Source organism: Carettochelys insculpta, chromosome 9 (genome assembly GCF_033958435.1).
Source record: "Carettochelys insculpta isolate YL-2023 chromosome 9, ASM3395843v1, whole genome shotgun sequence".
In the NCBI taxonomy this organism is placed as follows: domain Eukaryota; kingdom Metazoa; phylum Chordata; order Testudines; family Carettochelyidae; genus Carettochelys; species Carettochelys insculpta.
In genome coordinates this window covers 55,743,801-55,766,498 of record NC_134145.1, presented here as the reverse complement: position 1 = coordinate 55,766,498, position 22,698 = coordinate 55,743,801, and the positions used below count along the sequence as shown (strand labels likewise).

The 22,698-nt window shown below is 41.1% G+C and overlaps 1 protein-coding gene across 1 annotated transcript in view; it reads right to left on the bottom strand.

Moving 5' to 3' along the window:
• The window catches only part of NIBAN1 (niban apoptosis regulator 1), a 96,435-nt gene that overhangs the window by 48,721 nt on the left and 25,016 nt on the right, over positions 1 to 22,698 (bottom strand). Inside the window, exon 2 of the mRNA XM_075003182.1 lies at positions 1,441 to 1,571. Coding sequence (XP_074859283.1) covers positions 1,441 to 1,571 — 131 coding nt within the window. The remainder of the gene's footprint in view (positions 1 to 1,440; positions 1,572 to 22,698) is intronic.

The window sequence follows — 22,698 nt, the reverse complement described above, 5'->3', positions numbered from 1 at the left end:
ATAAACTGTGAGGTTTCACTGCTTTCAAGCTGAGGACTTGATTCCAAGTTAATTCAAGTGAAATCTTAGTTTAGCACCTATCTTTCAGTTCAGGTTGATTTCTCTGCTTTTTATTCCCCTATGAATGCCATATATGTATGCTTTCTTAGATTATGCCATGAATTACTTTGACAGATGTTGGCCTTTTCTATGGAATCCTGCAGACTCGGCTTACAGACATGGCTAACTCCCACAGAAACATCCACCACAACACACTGTGCTCTGGGCTAACCCTTCCTGGCTGGGAGTGGGAGACAGTTCTATGCACTGCAGTTCCTTCCTCCTGCTCCTGGCTAGGGCATGCTCTATCCCCACAGCACCCATTGGCCAGGAATTGCAGCCAATGGGATCTGCGGGGGTAGGGGGCATGGTGCCTACAGGAAAGCACCAGACACATGGAACCACCTGTTTGTCCCCTCTCACGAACAGAAGCTGCCCCAGGTAAGTGCCCTGAATACCAATCTTCTGCACCAGCCCTGAGACACCTCCCTCACACTACATCCCTCACAGACCTCACACTGCAAACATGAGTCCCTCTTGCACGTAACTTCTGCTAAACCCTGCAAACCCAATCCAACCTCCTGCTCTGAGCCTGCTCCCACACTCTAAATCCCTTGTCTCCAGCTTGGACCTACCTCCTACATTTCAAACACCTCATCCCCAACCCCACTCCAGAGCCTGCACTCAGATTCCCCCAAGCCCTGAGTCCCCTCCCACGCCCCCAAATCCCTCAACCCCACCATCACCCCAGATCATTCATATGCAGAATGAATTTTGTTGCACATCATCTCTATATTGGTGCACATTACAAAATTCATTCCACACATGGACTTAACAATTAGAAGAAACAAAGGTAATGCAATCCACTGGATGGCTAAACTACAAAAGAGACACAAACTTTCAAAAGTCCTCAAACATAGCAGCTACAGTCAGGCACATTTTCACCAAGTGCAAAAATAAAAACATTCTAGGATGCTAACTGCTGCTTCACTTGCAGATATGTTACAGATCTCCCCTACCATGCAGGCATCATAGTTTTAAACACGCACGAGTTGTGTGTGCAAATTACCAGGCCAATAAAATGCACAAAAATATAAATTAAGATAAATGAAAACACGTTATTTCTTGTATATATGTTGCAGTTAGGCTATGTTGGCCCTGATTTTTGCAGATGCTGTGTATCTGCTATTCCCACTGACTTGAACTTGAGTTCTGGGTGCTCAGCTCTTCTGAAATTCTGCTCCTTAGTTACAGATGTAATCTTGAGTTTCAAAGCCCATTTTGTGCATATTTAAGATGCTTATGCTAATATGACCTGCCTGTTTCCATGCAAGCAAAGCAGAGCTGTCAGGCAACATCATAGACCCTAACACACAAGATTCCCCCAAGATCTCCCATTACCTTGGTTTTCAGGAATTGAGACTGGAAGTCTCGGTGCTGTTCCAGTTCATTTTGTACATGCTCACAGAAAGCAACAGCATACTGGCGTTGGTAATGCGGGCTGAAGTTTTTGATTATAGCCTCGGTTTTCCCTGGAACGGAACATATGAGAATAATTACATTGAATTTGTATTCATTTTAGGAATTGCAGTACAAGCCATATCAGTACTTACACCACCTCAACATACTAAGAGCAGCCAATGCTCATTGCTTCAGAGCAAGCCAGAAACGCACAAACACACTTAACCGCGTGATATTAGAAACACAATGGAAGTTTCTTCTTGACTCCAGCAGCTGGTGACCCATTTGTGGCCCAAACTAAGAACAGTCTGCTATTTTACAGTCTACTGCAAATGCTGTTCTTATTCATAAACTATAACTACCTAATCTTTTGGAAACTTATTAAAATATATTTCCCTATATAATATTATTTTACCAGTCTCATGACACAGAGTCACAGAACAGCTGATTTATCATAGCAGGAAGGTAAGGGTTTCAAATAAACAAACAAAAATATATACACAAGATATTAGCGCAGGGGTATGCAAACTTTCGATGGCAGACCCCACTTTTTGGCCCTGTAATTAGCTCCCCTCCCCCTACAACCTGTGGGAGGACCACAGGAAGGGATGCGGGGAGAGGAGAGAGAGAGGAAGGGGATGGGATGCTTGGAAGGGGGATGGGATGCTCAAGAAGTGGGTGCTGGTGGTTCCAGGGCGTGCCCTGACAACGGAGGGGTGCTCTGGGGGAGAACCCCAGGACGGTATGTGGGAAACTCAAGGGGACTCACAGCTGTACCGTGTTGGTGAGCAGTGGTGGCACCAACCTAGTGGAGGCACTGCACACTCACAGGCAGCACTCACTTCACACCAGCATCTAGGGGGAGTCCGGTGGGCTGGTGTGACACAGAATGAAGGGACCAATGCAGCTGCCTTACTGACTTGGGAACTTGCTAGCTTGGCCCTGTCGCTGCACATTGCGCTGCTCAGGGCCTCTGCACATTCTGCCGGGCACTGTGGCAGGAGGACACTCCCTTGTTGATGCAGCAGGGGAGGTCACTGGGGAGAAAGTCGTGGAAGCTGCAGCCAGGGTAGAGGGGGAGGCAGCTGATTGTCCTGTGCCCCCCTTACAAAATGTCACGCTCCTCTAGGAGGTGTGCCCTCCACTTTGCACAGCCCTCGTATGAGGGGGTGTTCTTACAAAGTAGCCATCATTGTCACATATCACCAGATTTTATTGCTGACTCAGAAACCTTCCTCCAATACCTTTAAAAAGAATACTTTTGGGGCTCGGCCATTGTGGTCTCTTGCCCTCCTCACAAACACAACATAGACACGCTCTCAGGTAAACTTTTTTTAAAAAATGGTTTTTAGTTATTTTTGGATTTCAGGTATCATTAGCACCAGTGCTGCTACTTTGTACTTCTATGACCTCCTTTTTGAGAATGTCAAAGCGCTTTACAAATAATGAAAGAAATTCAACATTTCTGGGAGGGAAGGAAATAAAATTTTCCTACTTCAAAGATAAGGAAACTAAAACAGAAGTGATATGATTTGCTCAAGGTAACTCAGTAAAACAAAATAGAACCTAGAAGTTCTGTTTTTCAGGCTACATGTTAGAAACAATGCCTCTACTAATAACCTTGTTATCCCCACCCTTGCTCTGGCTTATTTATACCTGGCCCTGCAGATTTCCAAGACCAGCATGTGATGAAGTGAGTCTGTGCTCACGAAAGCTCATGCTCAAAACTTTTCTGTTAGTCTATAAGGTGCCACAGGACCCTTCGTTGCTGTCTACTAATACTGGGGAGGCTCAGTTACAACATATTTTATTGGAGCTGGAAGGAGAAAGGTAATTTCCCTGTCATGGAAGATTCTGAAACTCTGGTTTAGTTCCAGTTTGGAACAAAATCCAAAAATTTCAAGATCCTTCATGACAGGAAATAGGCCCTGTCCCTGGGGCAAGCCACGAGTTAGGCCAACTCAGAAGCACAGACCCGGGGAGCCATAGGGACCATGACTCCAAAATGCAGTCCAACGGGTGGGTTGACAGGCAGGGCTCCAGCTCAGAAATTTTTCAAAATTGAACCATCGCTGCAAAAAAAGTTTCTTTTGGTAAACTGGCTAATTCTAAGACAAATAAAAGAGGAATTTATTCAACTTCAATTGGAATTTGTTCAACCAGCTTCGCTCGCTGGGCTCTTCAACTTCTGAAGATTCTCGTATATAGCTTAGAGAGTCAGTAAGTTTGTCCGCTCCTGATGCAAAGATTATGTTGCATATTTCTTCTGTGTCTGTGATATGTATATGAAACGTGATGTAATCAACTGAAATGTTAAGCAACAAGAAATTACCATATTTCTATTGTGTTTATTTCAACTTTTGCATCACTTTTTGTATGTAGTAATTATGCTAGGATAAGCTCATCATAGTAATAAAAGAGAAGTTACATCATTCAGAATCTCAAACTAAACTAGAGTTTGATCCTGTACCACTCAAATGAATGAGAGTCTCGACATCGGCTTCAAAGGGAGTAGGTGCAAACTACTGATGTAGTGTGCATGTTAACTTTCTTAGTTCATTGTGAAAATATAAATGATTGAAGTACAGGTAGAATTTCTTATAAAATTATACTATGGCATTAATACAGATAAAACACTTTGTCTTCTCAGAGTTATCAGAATGCTTAAGAAATGAGTTCCCATAGTTCCTTCCCAAATTTAGTGCTTCCTTTCTTGGAGTTCTTTACATGAAGCAGAGCCAAGTTTAGCACTTGGTCTGTTTGGCTACAGTGCAATATCAGCCTTTAGAAATGAAATGTGTTTTAAAACCTAACTTTTCTAGAATAAAAAAAAAAGCAGTCAAGTAGCACTTTAAAGACTAGCAAAATTTTTTGCTAGTCTTTAAAGTGCTACTTGACTGCTTTTTGTTTTGGTAGTGTATAGACTAGCACGGCTTCCTCCTTTTCTAGAATAATGTTTATCCTAATAGAATGTAATATCTTGATTATCTTTAATGGAAGACTAATCAAAACTGAACTTACAAACAAGAAAAAAAGACATGTATTGGAGGGGAGATGGATTGTGCACACAATCTGGAGGAGAATATTGAGCACAGATGGATTTTTTTTTTTCACTGAAGATTTACGCCATGGAGAATAAACTCTGCTATGGCTGCATAAGTTGTCAGGTCTCACTTCATAAAAGAGAGTCTGCATTTTCCCTTTTGTGTTTCAAGGTTTAAAGGCAAACAACAGTATAACTTTAAGAACCAGAGCAAATGCCACTGTATTTGAAATATATAATGGAGATGTTTTTGAGGCAGGGAGGGATCTAGAATTCCCAACTAATGAAATTTTCTTTTTTCCCCTTAAATATGCTCTTTTAGATTTCTTACATCTGTAGTTTGTTATTCTCAGTCAAGCAGATTATGGGTTCTTGGAATTCTTTTTTTAATCCAAACACTTCTTTTTCTTCCCATTCATCAACTAATTGGTGTGGATTTCAAAATCCAACAAGAGAGTAAGAACCATTAAAATCCAGGAAGTGGGAATAGAGGCTGAAGAGTTCTCGGTTGTGTTATAAGAATTCCTCCTCAAATCCAGTCCACCCCATCTCTTCCACGGTGCTTTAAGAAAACCTTAACTCTTTTAGAACTCACCCTGTGTGTTTACTAATTTATTAGCTAAACTTGCTTTAACAAAACACCTTATTTTAGCTTGAATTCCTTGTCTTCTTTGTGGTTACATTTTGTTTTTGTTTTTTTTTAAAAAAAAGGTATCTGGGGTATTTTAAGTGTGAGTTGTATGCTGAATACTCTTATGAAAACAGTGGGTTATTCAGATTAAAGCATAATATCTCCTTATGTGCTCAAATAGTCACAACTTATTCCCCAAGATAAATTAAATAGATTTGTTTTTATTAAGATAAACAGGTAATATGGAGCTTTAAATAGAGCACACCTTGTCTGTAAAATTCATTACTTCCTTATTAATTTCTCTTGATCTACTCTGGAGGCTTCCACTCCATTGTTCCTCCTCTGATCTGCACATCTGATGAAGCGGGTCTTTGCCCACAAAAGCTTATGCTCCAAATTATCTGTTGGTCTATAAGGTGCCACAGGACTTCTTGTTGCTTTTTGAAGATACAGACTAACTCAGCTACCTCTCAGATACTAAAAATTATAAATTGGCAAACTTAGAGCTAAATTCTGTCTCACATTGAGTAAGTGTGTTTGAGGGTGTAATTTCAAAGAGACACTGAAAGACTTTTCCCCATACCCACACACCCCGTTGCACTCCTGCAGGAAAAGGCTGATTTTAGTCTGAAATGCAGATAGATCAAGACATGGGAAACATATCTAGCAGCATGCCTTACAGGTGCTGCAAGGTGGCTTGGAAGCAGAGGACACCTGCAAACAGAAAGTTGATAACACATATTGCTGCCTTTAGTACCACGACTGCACAGAATACACACACATACACATATAGACACATACACTTTTTGTAAGTAGTGACAGAAACTAGTCTTTTCTTTCAGGTTTAACTATGTTATCAAGTTTCTTCCTCTTCATTGGAGAAATCTCCAACATCACTAGCTTTCTTTACAAAGAACAGGCCTTGAGTTGGATTTTCTAAAGTACCTAAAAGATTTAGGTTCCCAACCAACTAGTGAGGTCAGCTCCTAAACCACTTAGGCGCTTTTGAAAACTCCCTTCCTTTATTCTTCGCATTACGTTCAGTCTGCAAAAACTGAAAAAATGTTTACCTAACAAAGCAAATCCCCAACAAAACTACATGTCTAAAGCAATGAACACTGAGTGCCACTATTGTTGTCAATGCAGAATGTTGAGAAAGAAGCAGTGACACATGATGAAAGCATGGGCATCGGGTATAAAAAGTAGGGAAAGTTAATGCCTTCCCAAACTGTTGGGCTGGCCTTGCCCATGCTGCATCATGGTCCTCATCCATCCCCCAAAAGCCCTTACCCACCTGCCTCCCACTAGCTCCTTTCTGCTGCCTCCTGCCAAAGGGCAGGTGACAGTGGAGGTAAATGGAGAGGAACAAGTGTTGGGGGCCACACCGAATAGCTGACGGGGGGGACCCTGGGGAAGAGAAGGAATGGAGGCCTCCAGACAGACTGCAGGAGGCACTCTGAAGCCTGCAGGTTGGCCTGTTTAGGGAGGTTTAACCTCCTCTGGCCTACAACACCTACTACCCATGCCTCCAGTTGAGTTAGAAATATTGCAAGATCCTGCTACTTCAACCATTCCACATCTGTGTGCAACTCGGAAGTCCATGAAAAGAACAAATATTAGATAAACATTTTTGAAGGTCAGCAAAACTTTGGTTTGGGCTTGAACTTTGGTTTGGATGGCTCCTATTTAAATCCAACCACCATCACCAACTCCTTGGGATTTCAATAGCACTTGTTTCTCCCAGCTTAGAGTCTCCATTTATTTATACCAATTGTTTCCCACTTTTTCACAAAATCAATACTTTAAATTAATTACAGTGCCTTTAAAAGTTCCATTCCAATCTGGACAGATTTACTGATTTGTGAACCCTCCCACCCTTGATACTATGCATTAAGATCTCCTGTTCCTGAGTGCGTGCATTCAGTATTAGAAAGACTCAGTTCTTAATATCAATTATGAAAACCTATCAATTATCCATCAATGAATAACTCTTGGTGTCACCACAACACAAAAGAATGAAGACAGTCTTTGGCTAAAGAACATACATGGGAATTAGGGAACTGGAGGTACACTACTTGCCTTGATTTTATATCAACGTAAATGAGGTCAGTGCTTGCAAAAGATACTATGCTGAGAACACTGGGCACACACTATGGCATGGACAATCATGCCAGCCTGACTCAGTCCTGATATGTAGGGGCCCTCTCCAGGGAAGAGATACTGACACTACTTGAACTGTACTTTAGGTTCACTCAGACTTTCCTGTTATATCTACTGAATTCCTTAAGGTAACCAGAAAACCTGTGAAAGGAGTTAATTCATAGGAGATCCTCAGCTGTGTTAGTAATGTCCACCTTCTTCCAGTCCTCTGAGAGAAATTCTGTACCAAAAATTGGAAAGCTGTCTACTCAGGCTTTCCAAGTTTCCACGGGGATTGTGCAGTGCAATACATACAAGATGTCATCTGGAAATGGTGTCTATTTAAGTCTGAGCACCTCTGTGCTTTTCCCTATGCATTCCCTGAAGGATCTATAAACATTTCTTTCTTTTGTTACAATTAGAAATATAAGCTAGTTTTAAAGTAACCACCATCTTCATTTATAAAGAGAATATTCCGGTCATATTCTAATTAACTCCAAATAATCTGTCATTATGAACAAGAGGTGGCAAAGAGAAATAGTCTAGTTCTGATCTCACTGCAGCTGTGCCTATCGAGATGTGCTTGTATAGGTGAGGCTAAACCAAATAAACTGCACTAGTGCAAGGGGCCCCAGGATAGGTGTGTTGAACCAGTGCACAGTAGGGCTCGTCCCTACTGAGGTGCCTGCGTAAATCACGCCAGTGCAATCTCTGTTTTGCATTTAACATGTATTTATGTCAGGAATTTACAACAGTGCAGCTACATCAGAGGAAATTTATTTAACCCAGTTCAATACTAATGTGGGTTTGCACGGATATAATTCCAAACAGTCACTGTGGCGTGGAATCCATGCAAGGGAAAGTCATTTGAAATGGGCCACAAATCATTCTCTTCATATGTCTGAACATTAAGAAATCCTTGAGACTCTTAGCCCGTGTGCTTTACTGGAATTGTGTCAAAGTCACCTGTTTCCTGTGCAGAAACATAAGTTTCCGGTGAAATGCTGCCATTTACTTTAAGACCTTGACATAGAATATGGGCTCCTCCAGAAGCAAAGCTGTTCCTTGAGAACAGTGTTTGGTTTTCATGCATGAAACAAAATAGTTTGGAACGTAAATGTAATTTGACCTTTTCTGCCCCTTTTTAATGCCTCTACTCCAGAAAATGACAGTTTCTTATTATTCTATTTATTCCTAATTTTCCATCTAAATCTGCCATTTAACCTTTTGCTATGTAATTTCTATAATTTTACTTCAGTCAGGCTACTTCTACTCTGCAGACCCCTTTCAGAGGAGGAATGCAAATGAGGGAGATCGAAAAGGCAAATGATGTGCTGATTTACACAGCACCCCGATCCCCACAGACAAGCTCGTGGCACAGCGATGCACAAGCCACTCAGAGGGGCTCCCCACACAGCACAGCCATGACGAAGATGCCCAGATCGGCTCCCTGCTTGGCACCCCATCCCACCCAGAGTGGCTCACAACACAGAAATGCACAAGCCACCCAGAGTGGCTCCCTGCATGGCACCCCATCCTGCCCATAGTGGCTCTCTGCAGACTGTCCCATCCCACCCAGAGTGACACACAGCACATCAATGCACAAGCTGCCCAGGCCGGCTCCCCACATGGTGAAGCCACAAGTGAGCCGCCCAGAGCGGTTCCCCCTCCCACCTAGAATGGCTCATGGCACAGCAATGCACAAGCTGCCCAGAGCACTGAGTGGCTCCTTGCGTGGCATGGTGCCCTGCCCACATATCCAGCATATTGAAACATCCGGCAACCTCCTAGTCCCAGGGCTCCCAACTATTGAAGAGTTTACTGTATCTCCGTGTTAAAATTCTTGACATTCAGCAAGGATTATTTATTTATTTATTTATTTCGTCTAAATTTCATAGATCTAGGGTGCATGAGTAATATATTTTATAGGCACCTGAGTTAATTATATTTTAATAACATCCAAAATCAGCAGAGCTACAAGCAAAGTCATTGGGATGGAGAGCATGCCTCCCTCCTGTTTTGCACACTGGCAGCCAGTTTTGTAACAGTGAGGTAGTAAGAGGCACAAAGACGTACGGAAAGAAATTTGAGGGGCATGTATTTATTTTATTATTGGCATCTGCATCCTCCAGCATTGTTCAGAATCATGACAGATTTAGAGATTTAGGATAGGCCTATACAGCGAAGTTATTTAAAAATAACAGCCCTTATTCTGAAATAACTATCCTAGCATCTATACAATACAACCACTATTTTCAAATAGCAGTTGGCTTATTTTGAAATTGGTTAACCGCATGCTATGAGGAACAGTACCTATTTGGAAACAGCTATTTCAAAATAGCTGTTAAGACAGGGAATATAACCTATTTTGAAATAAGCAACAGAGCTTCCAATGGCTCTATTTAGAAATAGGCTGTATATCTGTAGATGCTGTATTTAGAAATAGCTAAGTGCTATTTTGAAATGCATTTTTGTGTGTAGCAGCATTATTTTGAAATAAACTATTCCAGAATATCTTCTTTAAGAATAAGGCTGCTGTGTAGACATATCCTAGTCAGACTGGATAACAAGCTTTACATAAAAACAACTGGATGACCTGGATCTCATCACAGCTAGAAATCAATCTGATGATGGAATATGGTCAGAGGACTTCTGTTGTACAGGATCTTAGTTCAAGTTCAGAGAAGGCATATTGGAAGTCATGAAAAAAACTTCACAGCTCATCTGGTCACACATGTGCTACAGGTATTATTTCCCCAGCCCCAGCTCACGCATACAGGCAAAATAATTTGGCCAGGACACAGAAAAAGCCCATGTAAGAGAGCTGAAATTAGACCTCTGGAGTTCCAAGGTAGTATCCTGACCACAGCCCACTAAAGTATACATTTAAAGATACACAAGAGGTCAAGTGCATTACCAGTTCCTAACAGAGGGCATAATCCCAGGGCCATAGTAGGGTCCTCCTTCCTCCTCCCTTACATAAAAGCAAGACTGAAGGGGGGAAAGAGGACTGCAGGTGACTCCCCTTTCCTACGCATCTCCCCTCTGTGAAAGAGCGAGGATATCAATGCTTCTCTGTGACTCATTCATCCCTAGTTGAATCAGACAGTCCCTTACTACATGCAATCTCTCAGACATGTATCTCGTCAAGCACACTGTCCCCATGCGGGTCATTCTTCTTCCAGTGCATCTTTGCTCCCTTGTCTTATGAGAGACAGATGGGTGGCCCCTCTTGCCAGATAAGTATTACATACGTACACAAAGAAGGGTATAAATAGCTCTGAAAGTATAACAAGGGCTCTGCCTCAGCTATAGCAGGAAAGTCAATAAACACAAGCAAAAGTGTTAGTTCTGCTCTTGTTCTCTGCCCATAGCACTAGGGCATAGAGCTGAAGGCAGCAATTGGAAAAATCTGAACATTAACCCTTAGGGAACAGACTTAAACATTAGTACAACAGAACTGCACTTTCATGTGACAGGTGACTGTTTAAGAGTGGCACCATTTTACTCAGCAGATCTGCTCCCTGGGTGCACTCAGTCTTTCTTGCTCTTTAAAGTGAGAACAGTTAAGGTTCATTGCTTTTGTTCCATTTAGCATTGCGCAGCAAGCTGTCAGGGAGTGAGCAAGTTGGTTTACAAAACTGTTAGCAGAGGAGATGAAATGTGAACATGTAGGATTCCAGATTAACTTTCATATCCCAAGTTGAGTTTGCAAGATTCATACTCAGAAAACCCTGGGCTTTTTATGTATTAAATTAATTTATGATACGGAAATAATTGAACTCACAACATCATTGTAACTTAGACTACATCTACACTTGCATTCTTCTTTCGAAAGAAGAATACAAATGAGGGAAATCAAAAATGCAAATGAGGCACTGATTTACACACCTTGTGCTTCATTTGCATACTCTCTTTTCGGAAGAGATTCTTTCAAAAGTAAAGAAGCGATGTAGATGGGGTTCTTTTGAAAATAAACCCCATCTTCCAAAGAACCCTTCTTCCTACTGGGATAGATAGATATTTGGTCTGACCCAGTATGGGCATTCTTATGTTCTTATTACCTATGCCAACAAGAGAATCCCTCCCATCAGTAGGTAGAGTCTACTCTGAAACTCAGCTGCTGTAGTTTTAAGCACAGACACCCTCAGTCTTGTTACCCTTCAGGACAATAAGGCTGAGGAAACAGAGTGGCCGAGGCAAAATGTTCATGAGAAACTTACAGAGATTCATTCTGAGATAGGAGTTTTGCCACCCTGACATCTGTCAATACATTGGTTTGGTTTATATTTTTTGCACCTGCCTCCCTGATGTTTGTAAATCTCAAAATAAATACTTCCCAACCTAAATTCCTGGAGTAGGTGGAAACTGAGAATTACATTATATGATCCTGGGGTGATCTACCTACTAGGAACTATCTGGGGCTGCTTCTACACGTGCCACCTCTGAGGTAACAAGGCAATTCAAAGCAGACTAATGAGGCGCGAACATGCAGATTCAACACCTCATTAGCATAATGGCGGCCATGAGAATTTCAAAGTGCAGACTTCAAATTGCAAATTGAGAGTGTAGATGTGGTGCAGCTTTGAAATAAGTGCCCCACTTCGACATTCTCTTACCCCCACAGAACTAGATCAGTATAAGGGAATGTCAAAGTGGGGCACTTATTTCAAAGCTGCCCCACATCTACACTGTCAATCTGCAATCTGAAGTCCACACTTTGAAATCTGCATGGCAGCCATTATGCTAATGAGGCACTGAATATACATTTTAGCACCTCATTAGCCTGCTTTGAATTGCCTCATTTCCATGCCACCTCTGACAGCAGGTGGCATGTGTAGAAGCAGCCTAAGAGTCTTTAAAGTGCATCAGAGGGATTCCTACTGTATGGGCGTCTCAGAAAAGAAGCATGGCGAAAAGCCTGACTGAGAGGAAAAGTTGGAACAAAGAGCAAGATAAACCTATTTAATCTCCATCACCTCAACAGAACAACAATGAAGCAATGTAAAATAAACTGAGGAAGTTAGGCTACATCTACACTAGAGTGATCTGCCTTGCTGTCTGGCTGCGATCCCTTGACAAGTTTTTGTCGGAAGATATCTTCTGACAAAATTTCTGTCGACAGCTTGCTCTCATCTAGACATAGCCTAACTCTCTCCAAAAATCTCTAGAATTCTATCATCCCTGTTCAGAGTGTGCTTGCATGAGAGGTTGCAATGGAAAGCCTTTTGTGACTTATGGTTGCTTATACCACCCTTGTGTTTGACTCACTGTTTTCTTGGTAATCTTAATTTTCTAAATCAAGTTTTTGACTAGATCATTCCAGGAAGTTCTGATAACCCAAACCACAGTAAGCCACTCTTACACTGCAAGCTTTATTCACAAACATAAAAAGCAGTTAGGCAGTCCCAGTGTGTTTAAAATGTTTTTTGAATTATGATTAGTTATGCGGGAAACCCTGGAATAAGAAAAGGTCTAAGTGGAGATTTCAGTGTTCAAAGATTCTAATTTCTTCTATGAAGCAGCAGTAAGGAGCTGACATGGCAAAAACAGGTTAGAAATATTTATTCCAAGCAGATGTGGTGAACAATCTAAACTTTCACACTGTAAAATGTATCCCATTGGGGAAAAAATGAAGTACTTCCTTTCTCAATCTTCTCCAAATTTTCAATGGAAACTAATTAGATTAAAAACATATTTTAAAAATCTTCACCTATGTATGAATAAATCTTTAATTTAAAAAGTGACATATTTAAATATATTTAGTTTTCAGTGTATACACAAACTCAAGTTTAATCCATTTTCATGGTCCTTAGTTTCATTTTGATTTATAGTCAGTTTCCAGTCACTTTCATGCATTTGGTTAATATTGGAATATCTAAGAACACCAAAGGATAACATTCACCTGTTTCCATACATCCATATAATTAATGAACAATATGGTGACTGCTGCGGCCTAGTGGACTTACATTGGAAATTACAATGTATGACTTTGTCCAGACCAAACAGTGTCATTTAACTGATTTGGACCAATTTTTCTGTCTAATGGAAAGTCTATTCCCATGTTTATGAAAACAAGGGGGATATGTTTCTCCCCCTTGTAAAACTCTTAGGCTGCGCCTATAGATGCCCCTTCTGGAAGGGGTATGGTAATGAGCAACCTGGAAGATACTAATGAAGCATGGATGTAAATTTCCCATGCCTCATTAGCATATGGCCACATGATTCTGAGTCCAGAAGAAGTTCTTCCAGAATCCAAAATAGCCATGTAGATGCGCAGCCCACGGGGACCTCCTGAAAGGAAACCCTTCTTCTGGAAGCCCCCTCTTCCTCAAAAATCCTGAAGCTAGGATTATGTAAATGTACACAACTGCTTTGTGGAAGTGAGGGCACAGCTATGAAAATGGCTGCTTGGTTGTGGATTTGTTAATGGCATACTGCAAACAAAACATTGATTTTTATAGGTATATACAGACAGCATCGAAGAAAGCTGTAAAAAACAAGTTAAATTAAAAATAACAGAAACAGTAATTATTTATATTTGCACAATACCTAGAAACACTAATATTCATTTCTGTCCTCCCTGTTTTAGCTGAAGGACACCACAAGACAGGAAACTGGGCCCTGATCAAAAGTCCATTGGAGCAAATGGAAATTCAAGTTTGAAAAGCTTTGGACTGGACCACTGGAATGGAAACCCATCAATTCTTAACTAAATGTGTCCCAGGAATAGAATCTCCTCCTCAAAACCCAATTTTAACTGGTCTAACTATCCCTTCGTTGTTAATGAACAGTTCAGAGAACCGTCCCAGATCTTAGACTTCTCGAAGTCTACACAGCAATGAAACCACCCCACAGACCAAGTTCTGCAAGGCTGAGTCAGCTAGCATGGGCTAGCCACAGGTTTCTTTTTGCTATGTAGACATACTTCTGGTTGCCTCCTGAAACTGTGATGCCAAAATATGGCTCTTTGGTCCATCTATCCCCCCCACTCCTTCAACACATGCGCCAAGCTCAAAAGCACAGTCTGAGGGTATGTCTGCATTTAGCAGGTCGAAGAGTTGATTTCCCGGAGTTCAATTTCATGTGAAATCGATCTCTGTGGGGTCCGCAGTCAACCCCCTGTACTCCTGCTGTCACAACTCAGGGACGGAGGGGAAGTCCCTGGGTCCCATGGGGGTCCCTTGTCCTGTCCCATCCTCTCTCCAACAAGCTCGCTGTAAGAGGAGTAAGGCAGGTTGGTGGGAGAAACACTCCTATCAACCTCCCTCAGTGAGGACAAAAACTTTACAGTTGACTGCAGATACTGGACTTAAACAATTAGCTTCTCCCTGCTATAACAAGAAAAGTGTTTCTTCTGCAGAAGATCTTTAAACTCTAATTAGCAGGACTGTCAGGAGTAATTAATGTTCAAGTGACATTCCTGTAAGCAGTGTTTCTCAACCAGTGGTACAAGTACCCTTTGGGCTATACTGAGGTCTTCGTGAGGGTACACTGACTCATCTAGATATTTGCTTAGTTCTATAACAGGCTACAAAAATACACTTTTAAAGTCAGTACAACCTAAAAGTTCATTTAGAAAACGACGTGTTTCTACTGCCTCATATTCATTGCACTGAAATGCATGTACGATATTACTATTCAATTAATTTGTGTGATAATAAGATGGTAGGAAATTTTTAGTAGTCTTCTGTGATATTTTTGCAAGTAGTTTTTAATTGAGGTGCAACTTGGTTGTATGCAAAACAAATCTGACTCCTGAAAAGGGTACAGTAATCTGGAAAGGTTGAAAGGCTCTTGTTTCAAGACCTCAGATTATTTTATGACCAAGTTTCTCAATTTCTTATGGTATGTGAGAGAAGCATGGGGGTACTTATAATTTTTTTAAAAGGGATAGTTTATGAAAAAAGGTTGAGAAACGCTGCTGTACAGTATACATATACAGCTTCACTCACTTTGAAATAAAGGTGTTGACATCAAACATCACTAGACTGGGGTTTTGAAATCCTCTTTTCCCTCCACAGGCTAATTTCACCATATCCTTACTTATATTAAGAGAAAAAGAGTCTCAGAGAGTTATTATATCCACTTAAAAGTCCTTGACAATCAGCTAACTACTCTACATTATTTCTGTGCTTTACTTTCTCTTACAAGTGTTTATCAAATCTTCACTGAGAAGACCATAGGTAGTGCTTGTTATTTTGTTGTCATCTTAATGAAAAGATGATGTCCTTGGTTACTCATTGTATTTCTTAATCACTGCATATGTTTTAAGAATCTCCCAGTCCAACAGAATGCTGCTGTCTCAATATTTCATTACTTCCTTTTCTAAAACAGCTTGCCTCGTTTCCTGTTTATTAATATTCTACATTTACCAACGTAAGTCCTACTAACAAGAATCACATTTTAAAAACTTTTAAACAACTTTTCTGTCGTGTCTGTAATAAAAGCTGGGAGAATACCCAGTGAAACAACTGACTTTACTAACAGTGAGAAATTCATTTAACTGAAATTAAGCAGGTGAGATAACTCTTAACTCCAACTTTTACTCCATCCAAAGTAACTCCAACCACCAAAGCCCTCCAGCAGGATATTAGTTTATAAAAATTCACTCATCAGAGAATTCTCACTGGAATATATATATCCTACGAAAGGATGCAGTTTTTAGCTGCTTAACTGTTTCATGGATGTCAGAGATGGCATCAAATTTGGAATGTTATAATTTTTTTTCTTGGACACAATCCTTCTCTAATAGATTAGCCATCAGCCTGTTTCCTACCAGTGCCTTCATACTGTCATTTATTCTACCTCACACAGTAAGTCCGCTACTTCTATATTTAAATTCTTTCTTAAACCCACTTCCATTAATCCTTCCTCTGTCCTGTTTTGTGCATATTAGACTATAAATCCTTCAGGCCTCTTTGTTCAGTAAAATACATTTACAATGCTATATAAGCATTTAAAATATTAAATAAGTGCTAAGGAATGAAAGACATGGTATTCATAACTAATTCTGCTAGTATACCACAAATTATTTTTCTCTTCTGTCTGACATTTTTCTAGAAACACTGTGTAAACCAAATGCTTAATTTTAACTTCCTTAACATAAAATAACCCACCAGTCTGTTAAGGTAATGTCTGTGTGTGTGTGTGCGCGTATTCCACTGCGGGGAGCCTAAACGCCAATCCTGCTGATGGTTCAAACCCCTCTGCAGGATGGTGAGGAGCAGGGCTGAGTCTCACAGGACAAATCCAGGCAAGCCAAGGTCAGATCAAGCCCACGGGGTTTGCCTTGCAGTGGGGATGAAGCAGTTCTGCACATTGCCACTTCCCTAGCTGGCAGAATGGCAGCACAGGGAACCAGTCACTTGGAGGCTTTCCCCCCTCTTCTCCCATTGGCCAAAATTTCATCCTGGGAGTGACAGGGGGTGAAGCCACATGTGATCCCAGGGACCTTCGCCCCGTTAAGCACACCTCCCAGTGGCCTCCTACACACACCTTTCCTCCCATACCCTGTACCCTCAGCCTACTGCACCTCCTTCCTTCCCAGAGTCCTACATTTAGCCCACTCCTGCACCCCTTCCTGCTCAGATCCTGAACACCCACCCCAGCCTGCTCCTGCATGCCACCTGCCTTGCACATCCCCATCCCATTTACCAGCCATTTTTGGCCCCACCCTAAAACCTTGAGAGGGGGGCACAAAATCAACTGGCCTCGGGCCCCCAGAAAAATTAATCCAGCCTGGGGGGAAGTCCTTTCTCCCCTTCCACCCTGGCTCACATGAGGTTGGAGTGTGAATGGAGTGAGGTGTCTTTTCCTCAGTCCGGGCCAGATCCGTGAGGTTTTTTCTTGCTTCTCCATTCTGTGCATCCCCCATCTCATTTTTCTGTAGGTCAGTGGCCCTCCACCTAAAAAGTTTCCCCACCCCAATTTAGGAAGTATTAACAAGTTTACAAATCCTTGCCATATAAATATAGAAACAAAACAATAAAAAAGTAATAGATTTCAGACTTGTTTCCCAAGGGAGTTGGTGGAAGCCTTACTGGTTGTATAATTTAAAATCTGTCAAGCAGGAAGCATTGGAAAAGTGAGCTGAAGGAAACAATCCTGCCCTGACCTTGAAATGGAGTAGATGATCTAAGAATTCTTTTCCTTCCTTAATTTCCTATTAGCTTATTGACATTTTTAATATGTTTTGTTTGCTCTCCTCCTGTAATGTATTCTGAAGTTGGGGTACAATGTAAAATCTAGCTGGACTAGACCACATAACTGCAAAAAATACACAGAAGCAACAGTAGATCTACCTTCATGACTAGCTCATGTACACTTTAAATATGTTATACAAAGAAGCTTTACCTTTTAAAACCTGTATAAGAAATGAACAAATTATTTTTGCAGAAATATTCTGAAAATCACCAGTTATTCTTAGTGTCTATCTGATAGTGTGCTGGATTGAATATTTTTGGTTACCACATTATTCTATCCAGATGAATTTTATCACAAAGAGATACCTAAACTAAACTTTTGAATTCTATAGCTCTACCATCATAAATGAGACCTCATGACACAACTTATGGGTCTTTCATGAGTTGGGTTCCTTCACACACATGGCAAAATGATACAATGTCCAGAGCGAATATTAATGTGGTTGCAATCAAGTATAATATGACGTAACATTAAGGAACATGTTTCTGCACCATTTCAGTCAACAAGGTTTTGGAAGGGAAGCAAGATCAACAGTACTTAGATCATCTATGAGGATAAAGCAAAAGACACACAATGCAGAAAAGAAATAAAGACTATGGCCAATGTTCCGTTTTATCAGATGTAATTGACTCTAGGGCCGTGTCTACAGGAAAGGAGGGGGCATGTTAATGAGGGATTTCAGCAGTGCCTTATTAGCATAATGGTGGCTGCATGCAATTTGGAAGTGCTGCTTTCAAAACACACTCCGCCCATGTAGATGGGGGCCTTTCAAAAGAACCCCCCGATTTCGAAAGTCCCTTTTTCCCATTTGGTTTTGGGAAGAAGGGGCTTTTGAAGTTGGGAGGGGTCCTTTCAAAAGTCCCCCATCTACACAAATGGCATGTGTTTTGAAAGCAGCACTTTCGAATCACACATGGCTGCTATTATGCTAATGAGGCACTGAATATTCACGGCACTGCCTCATTAGCATCTGCTGAAATCCCTCATTAACATGCCCTCTCTGAAAGACGGAGGCTAGTGCAGATATGGCCTAAGAGTCCATAAAGTTTTAAATATTTAGTGATATATTTTCTGACTTTCTAGAGACCCAACAGTAAATAGATATATCTGGAATTATAAAAAAACTAAAAATGGCACAGAACTGATAAAGATTTTTTTTTCAGTTACCATAACTGTATTGTTTTAAACTTACATCAGCCCAGAGTTATTTCAACAGGAAGAGTGTCAGCCAACAGCTGGAAAAGTTATAGGCTTATTCTGGAAGAGGATTTATTAATTTTTACAGCTGTCTCAGCTCCTATCTTTCAAAAGAAGTTAGAATGCTGATGGGATCCCATCTCAAAGTCTGGATTTCAGATCATTACAAGATTGGGATGGAGGAGGTAGCTCTGTAGTAACAGATTACTTTAAGTACAGAAGTCGTTTGCAAAATTTTGATCTGAGTATTCTATAAAGAGTCTCCAAATTCAGCATTTAATCTGCTTTTGATTCACTCTGTTATAAAATGAAGGTCCATTTCGAAAATTTAGATTAGAAGTAGGTAGTCCGTCGTGTCCGACGATGACGTCTTGAGCTTGCACAGGCTCATCGGTTGCGGACTCACATGTGGCTGAGGAGTCCAAGCTTTGAACAGTATGGGCGTTCACAGTGGGGGCAAGGGAATTGTCCTGGCTCTGTTGGTGCGGCTGCTGCTGTTGCTTTCTTCCTCTCACAAGCATCAATGAAGCATACACATTGCTGCTCTTCAAAGTTGTCATATTTAGATTATAAACATGACAACAGTTAGGGATGGAGGGATGGTTGGATTCTGGGGGTGGGGCGGTGTTGGGTTTATTTTTGATTTTGTTGCATTTTGTTTTTTTAACCTCTATTATGTGAATGATAATGATGCAGGATCCTATTTCAGAACCTATACAGTGAGACTAGGACAGGCACTTTGGCCACTGGAGACTAAAGCCATCAATTCCTTCACAAGATATGTCCTCGAAAAAGAGGTGTTTACTTTCAGCTTAAGTTAATGAAACTAACACCTGTGAATGCCAACTGGTACGAGAAAAGCACACATTTTATGTCAGTTGACTACATTTCCTGCCGCCTAAATATTTAAGGCACACTAAGGAAAAACTGTGTAGCAAGATTAATAACTAGCAAACCACAAGATCTTGCTCAAGTTTTGTACTTGTACTGACTCATTGCTCTTATGTGTTTGTTTATGCAGGGTATAGCCCTGTATCCAAGTGCAGTTTCACAAATAGGGATCCCCAATCTGCTACAGTGTATGCTCAGTAACTTCATGCTCTTCCACATGCAGGGGAAATCAGTGATCAATTCAGACCAATTCAAGTGCATTCTTTGTCCATACTCACTAGACCAATCCTTTTCTTCCACCAAATTTTGTACCTGCTTCAGTGTTTTGTTTTGTTTTGATTTAACCCATAACCTTAACAACAGAGCTAATGGGTACAGCTGTATTGGTTCAGACCTGTTTGCCTCAGTGTGGTTAGTCTGAGTCACCATCCTTAGGTGTGAAGCCTCAGACAGACAGACAGACACGGTTACAGTCAGATGAGATTTACAATCCACTCAAGCCAACTGCCTGATCCCTTGCTTCTAAAGGCAAAGCATTCTTTCTTCCAGCATAAGGAAACAGATTCCTAAAACACTCAAAATGTTTGGCTACCAGTCACAGGGTAATAAAGACAGATTCTCAACTATATGGAACTGTGGGTGAAAGTAACTTAAGAGTTTTATGGATATGGGGGGGCTGGCTCCAGGTCACTGGAAGTGACAGGGCTTTAGGTGGAACATACACCAGCCTGGTCTCTAGCAGAGATTTAAAGGGTCTGGGGCTTTGGCCACTGCTGCAACATCAGCAGCAGGGGACAGAAGGCCCCGCCCTTTTAAATTGCTGGGGCCCATCACAGTTGCCTCTTTTCCTCCCCTCTCCCATCAGCAGCCACGCCAGTGTGGTTCTTGAAGCACCGCCATAGCAGCACTTTAACATCAGCTGTGTATGGATTTTTACTAGCAATCACTTTCTTATCAGTAGGCTGTAATGGCCATCTTTCACCTCTTTATGGAACCCTACATCTTGCCATTCTGTGGAGTGAGGCTTGTGAAGTCTTGCCTTCTTCTGGCATCACTGAGCGGAGAACAAATCCTGCTGGATCAGATTTTCAAGAGCTCACCTCACATTTAGGCACAAAATTAAGTGGCCAGATTTCTTAAAAGCACAATGGCTACCTCAGAAGCCTGCATTTCAAAGTGTGACTGCACTATAAAAGAGAGGGGCAAAAGACCCCAGATTTTCTCTTCCTCCCCCTCCCCCCACCCTTCACCTAAGAGGGTGATCAGAGGCGATCCTGACCTGGTCAGCCCTGTTGCCTGGAATGTGTGGGTAAGAATTTTATCTCGAACCAAGTCCAGGTTAAATTTTAGCTAATGTGAAGTATTCTACTGTGTCTTTATATTTTTTGTAACCATTTCTGACTTTACTATTTTATACTCATGCTCAGTTGAAACTCTCCTTGTGTAGTTAAATAAACTTGTTTTATTTTTAATCTAAATTAATCCAGTGTTGTTTTTAAACTGTGCTGTTTGGCAACTCCAGTTAAAAAGCAGACTCTTCAATACTGATACTCCACAGGGACAACAGAACCCTAATATCTGAACTGTTAAGGAGATGTTCATAAAGTGAAGAACACATATTTCTTGGAAAACTCAGGAGCAGAGGAGTGTTGGGTCACTCTGCAAGCAGTTACCCAGTATGATGGAAGCCAGAGTGTGAGCTGAGTGTGACTGAGAGACTGCTGGGATCAGAGTTATTGGACCAGGGCTGCAACTACACACAGACACTCAAGCTTGCGTGGTGTTGAGCTGTTTGTGAGCAACCCAGGTTGGGAATTTAAAAAAGCAAAGCACTTTGAGGCACCCAATGTTGTAGAACAGGTGGTGACACAATCCCTCACTGGTATGGATGGAACCCTGGAATATGACACTGCCCTTTAAAAATCAAGCTTTTAAAGGATAACAACCAAAAACTGAAGCATTCAGTCACAAGTCACTCTTGAAACTCTTAGCCAATATTTTTAGCTATTTCTTTACTCCCTTTTGATAAGCACGTATAAACTGAGCAAGCATACTGATATGTTTATTATGGTACGATACCATGCAAGAGCAAATAATGCATTTTACAAACATCAGGTTCCAAGGTACTTATAGGTGCTGTTCCCAACAAAGAGCATATCACTAGAGTATTTAAACTGCTGCCACTAGTTATACTGATACTTCCTGAATAATCCAAATTAAACTAAATCATTGCTCACTTGGGGCCTGACTGTAAACCTGATTATTCATCTGAATAAAGATTAATTGTATGGGGGCTGCAGGATCCAGCCCTTCCAGGAGCTACTTGTGAAAGTTCTAAATTTCAGTGTAGAACAAATCACTAGAAACCTAAAATCGAAAGTGGATACACAGGTCAGTAACTACCTCAATCAGCAGGGGTGAGACTGGGACTGGAATTATACTTTCTGAAATTATACTCCACTGCAGGTTCAGATTATGCTTACAACTTGGGCAGAGGGTGTGGGGCTGGAGTCCGTCTCTCCCAGCCAGCCAAAATATGCAAACAACTCACTGGTAGGTCTCATAAGGGAAGGTGATGTAGAAACCATTATAAAAGTAATAAATACCACACATTAGTTTGCAAAATAATACTTAGGATACTTCAGGCAGGTTTTTCTGTCACTTAAAATGACAACCAATTTGTCTCCATCCTTAATACTGCCATTGAAAGGCAAGGCTTAAACAATGGCAACCAACAAGAAAAGGAACAACATGTGTGTCCTCACACTTCCATTTTCTCTCAGTTCAGAAAGCCATTATTTCACATAATGTTAAAGAACTGGACTAGATCATTCCTGTTCTAACTCCATTTATGACAACTGAGTTGCACCAGGGATGAATCTGGAATAGATTTTGTACCTAATTCTCTTGTACATTCAGGATCTACCAAGGAGAAAACAATCTTTAACAAATATCAGAGGGGTAGCTTTGTTAGTCTGTATCTGCAAAAACAATGAGAAGTCCTGTAGCACCTTACAGACTAACAGATATTTTGGAGCATAAGCTTTCCTGGGCAAAGACCCACTTCATTTGCACTAAGTTAAAGACATGT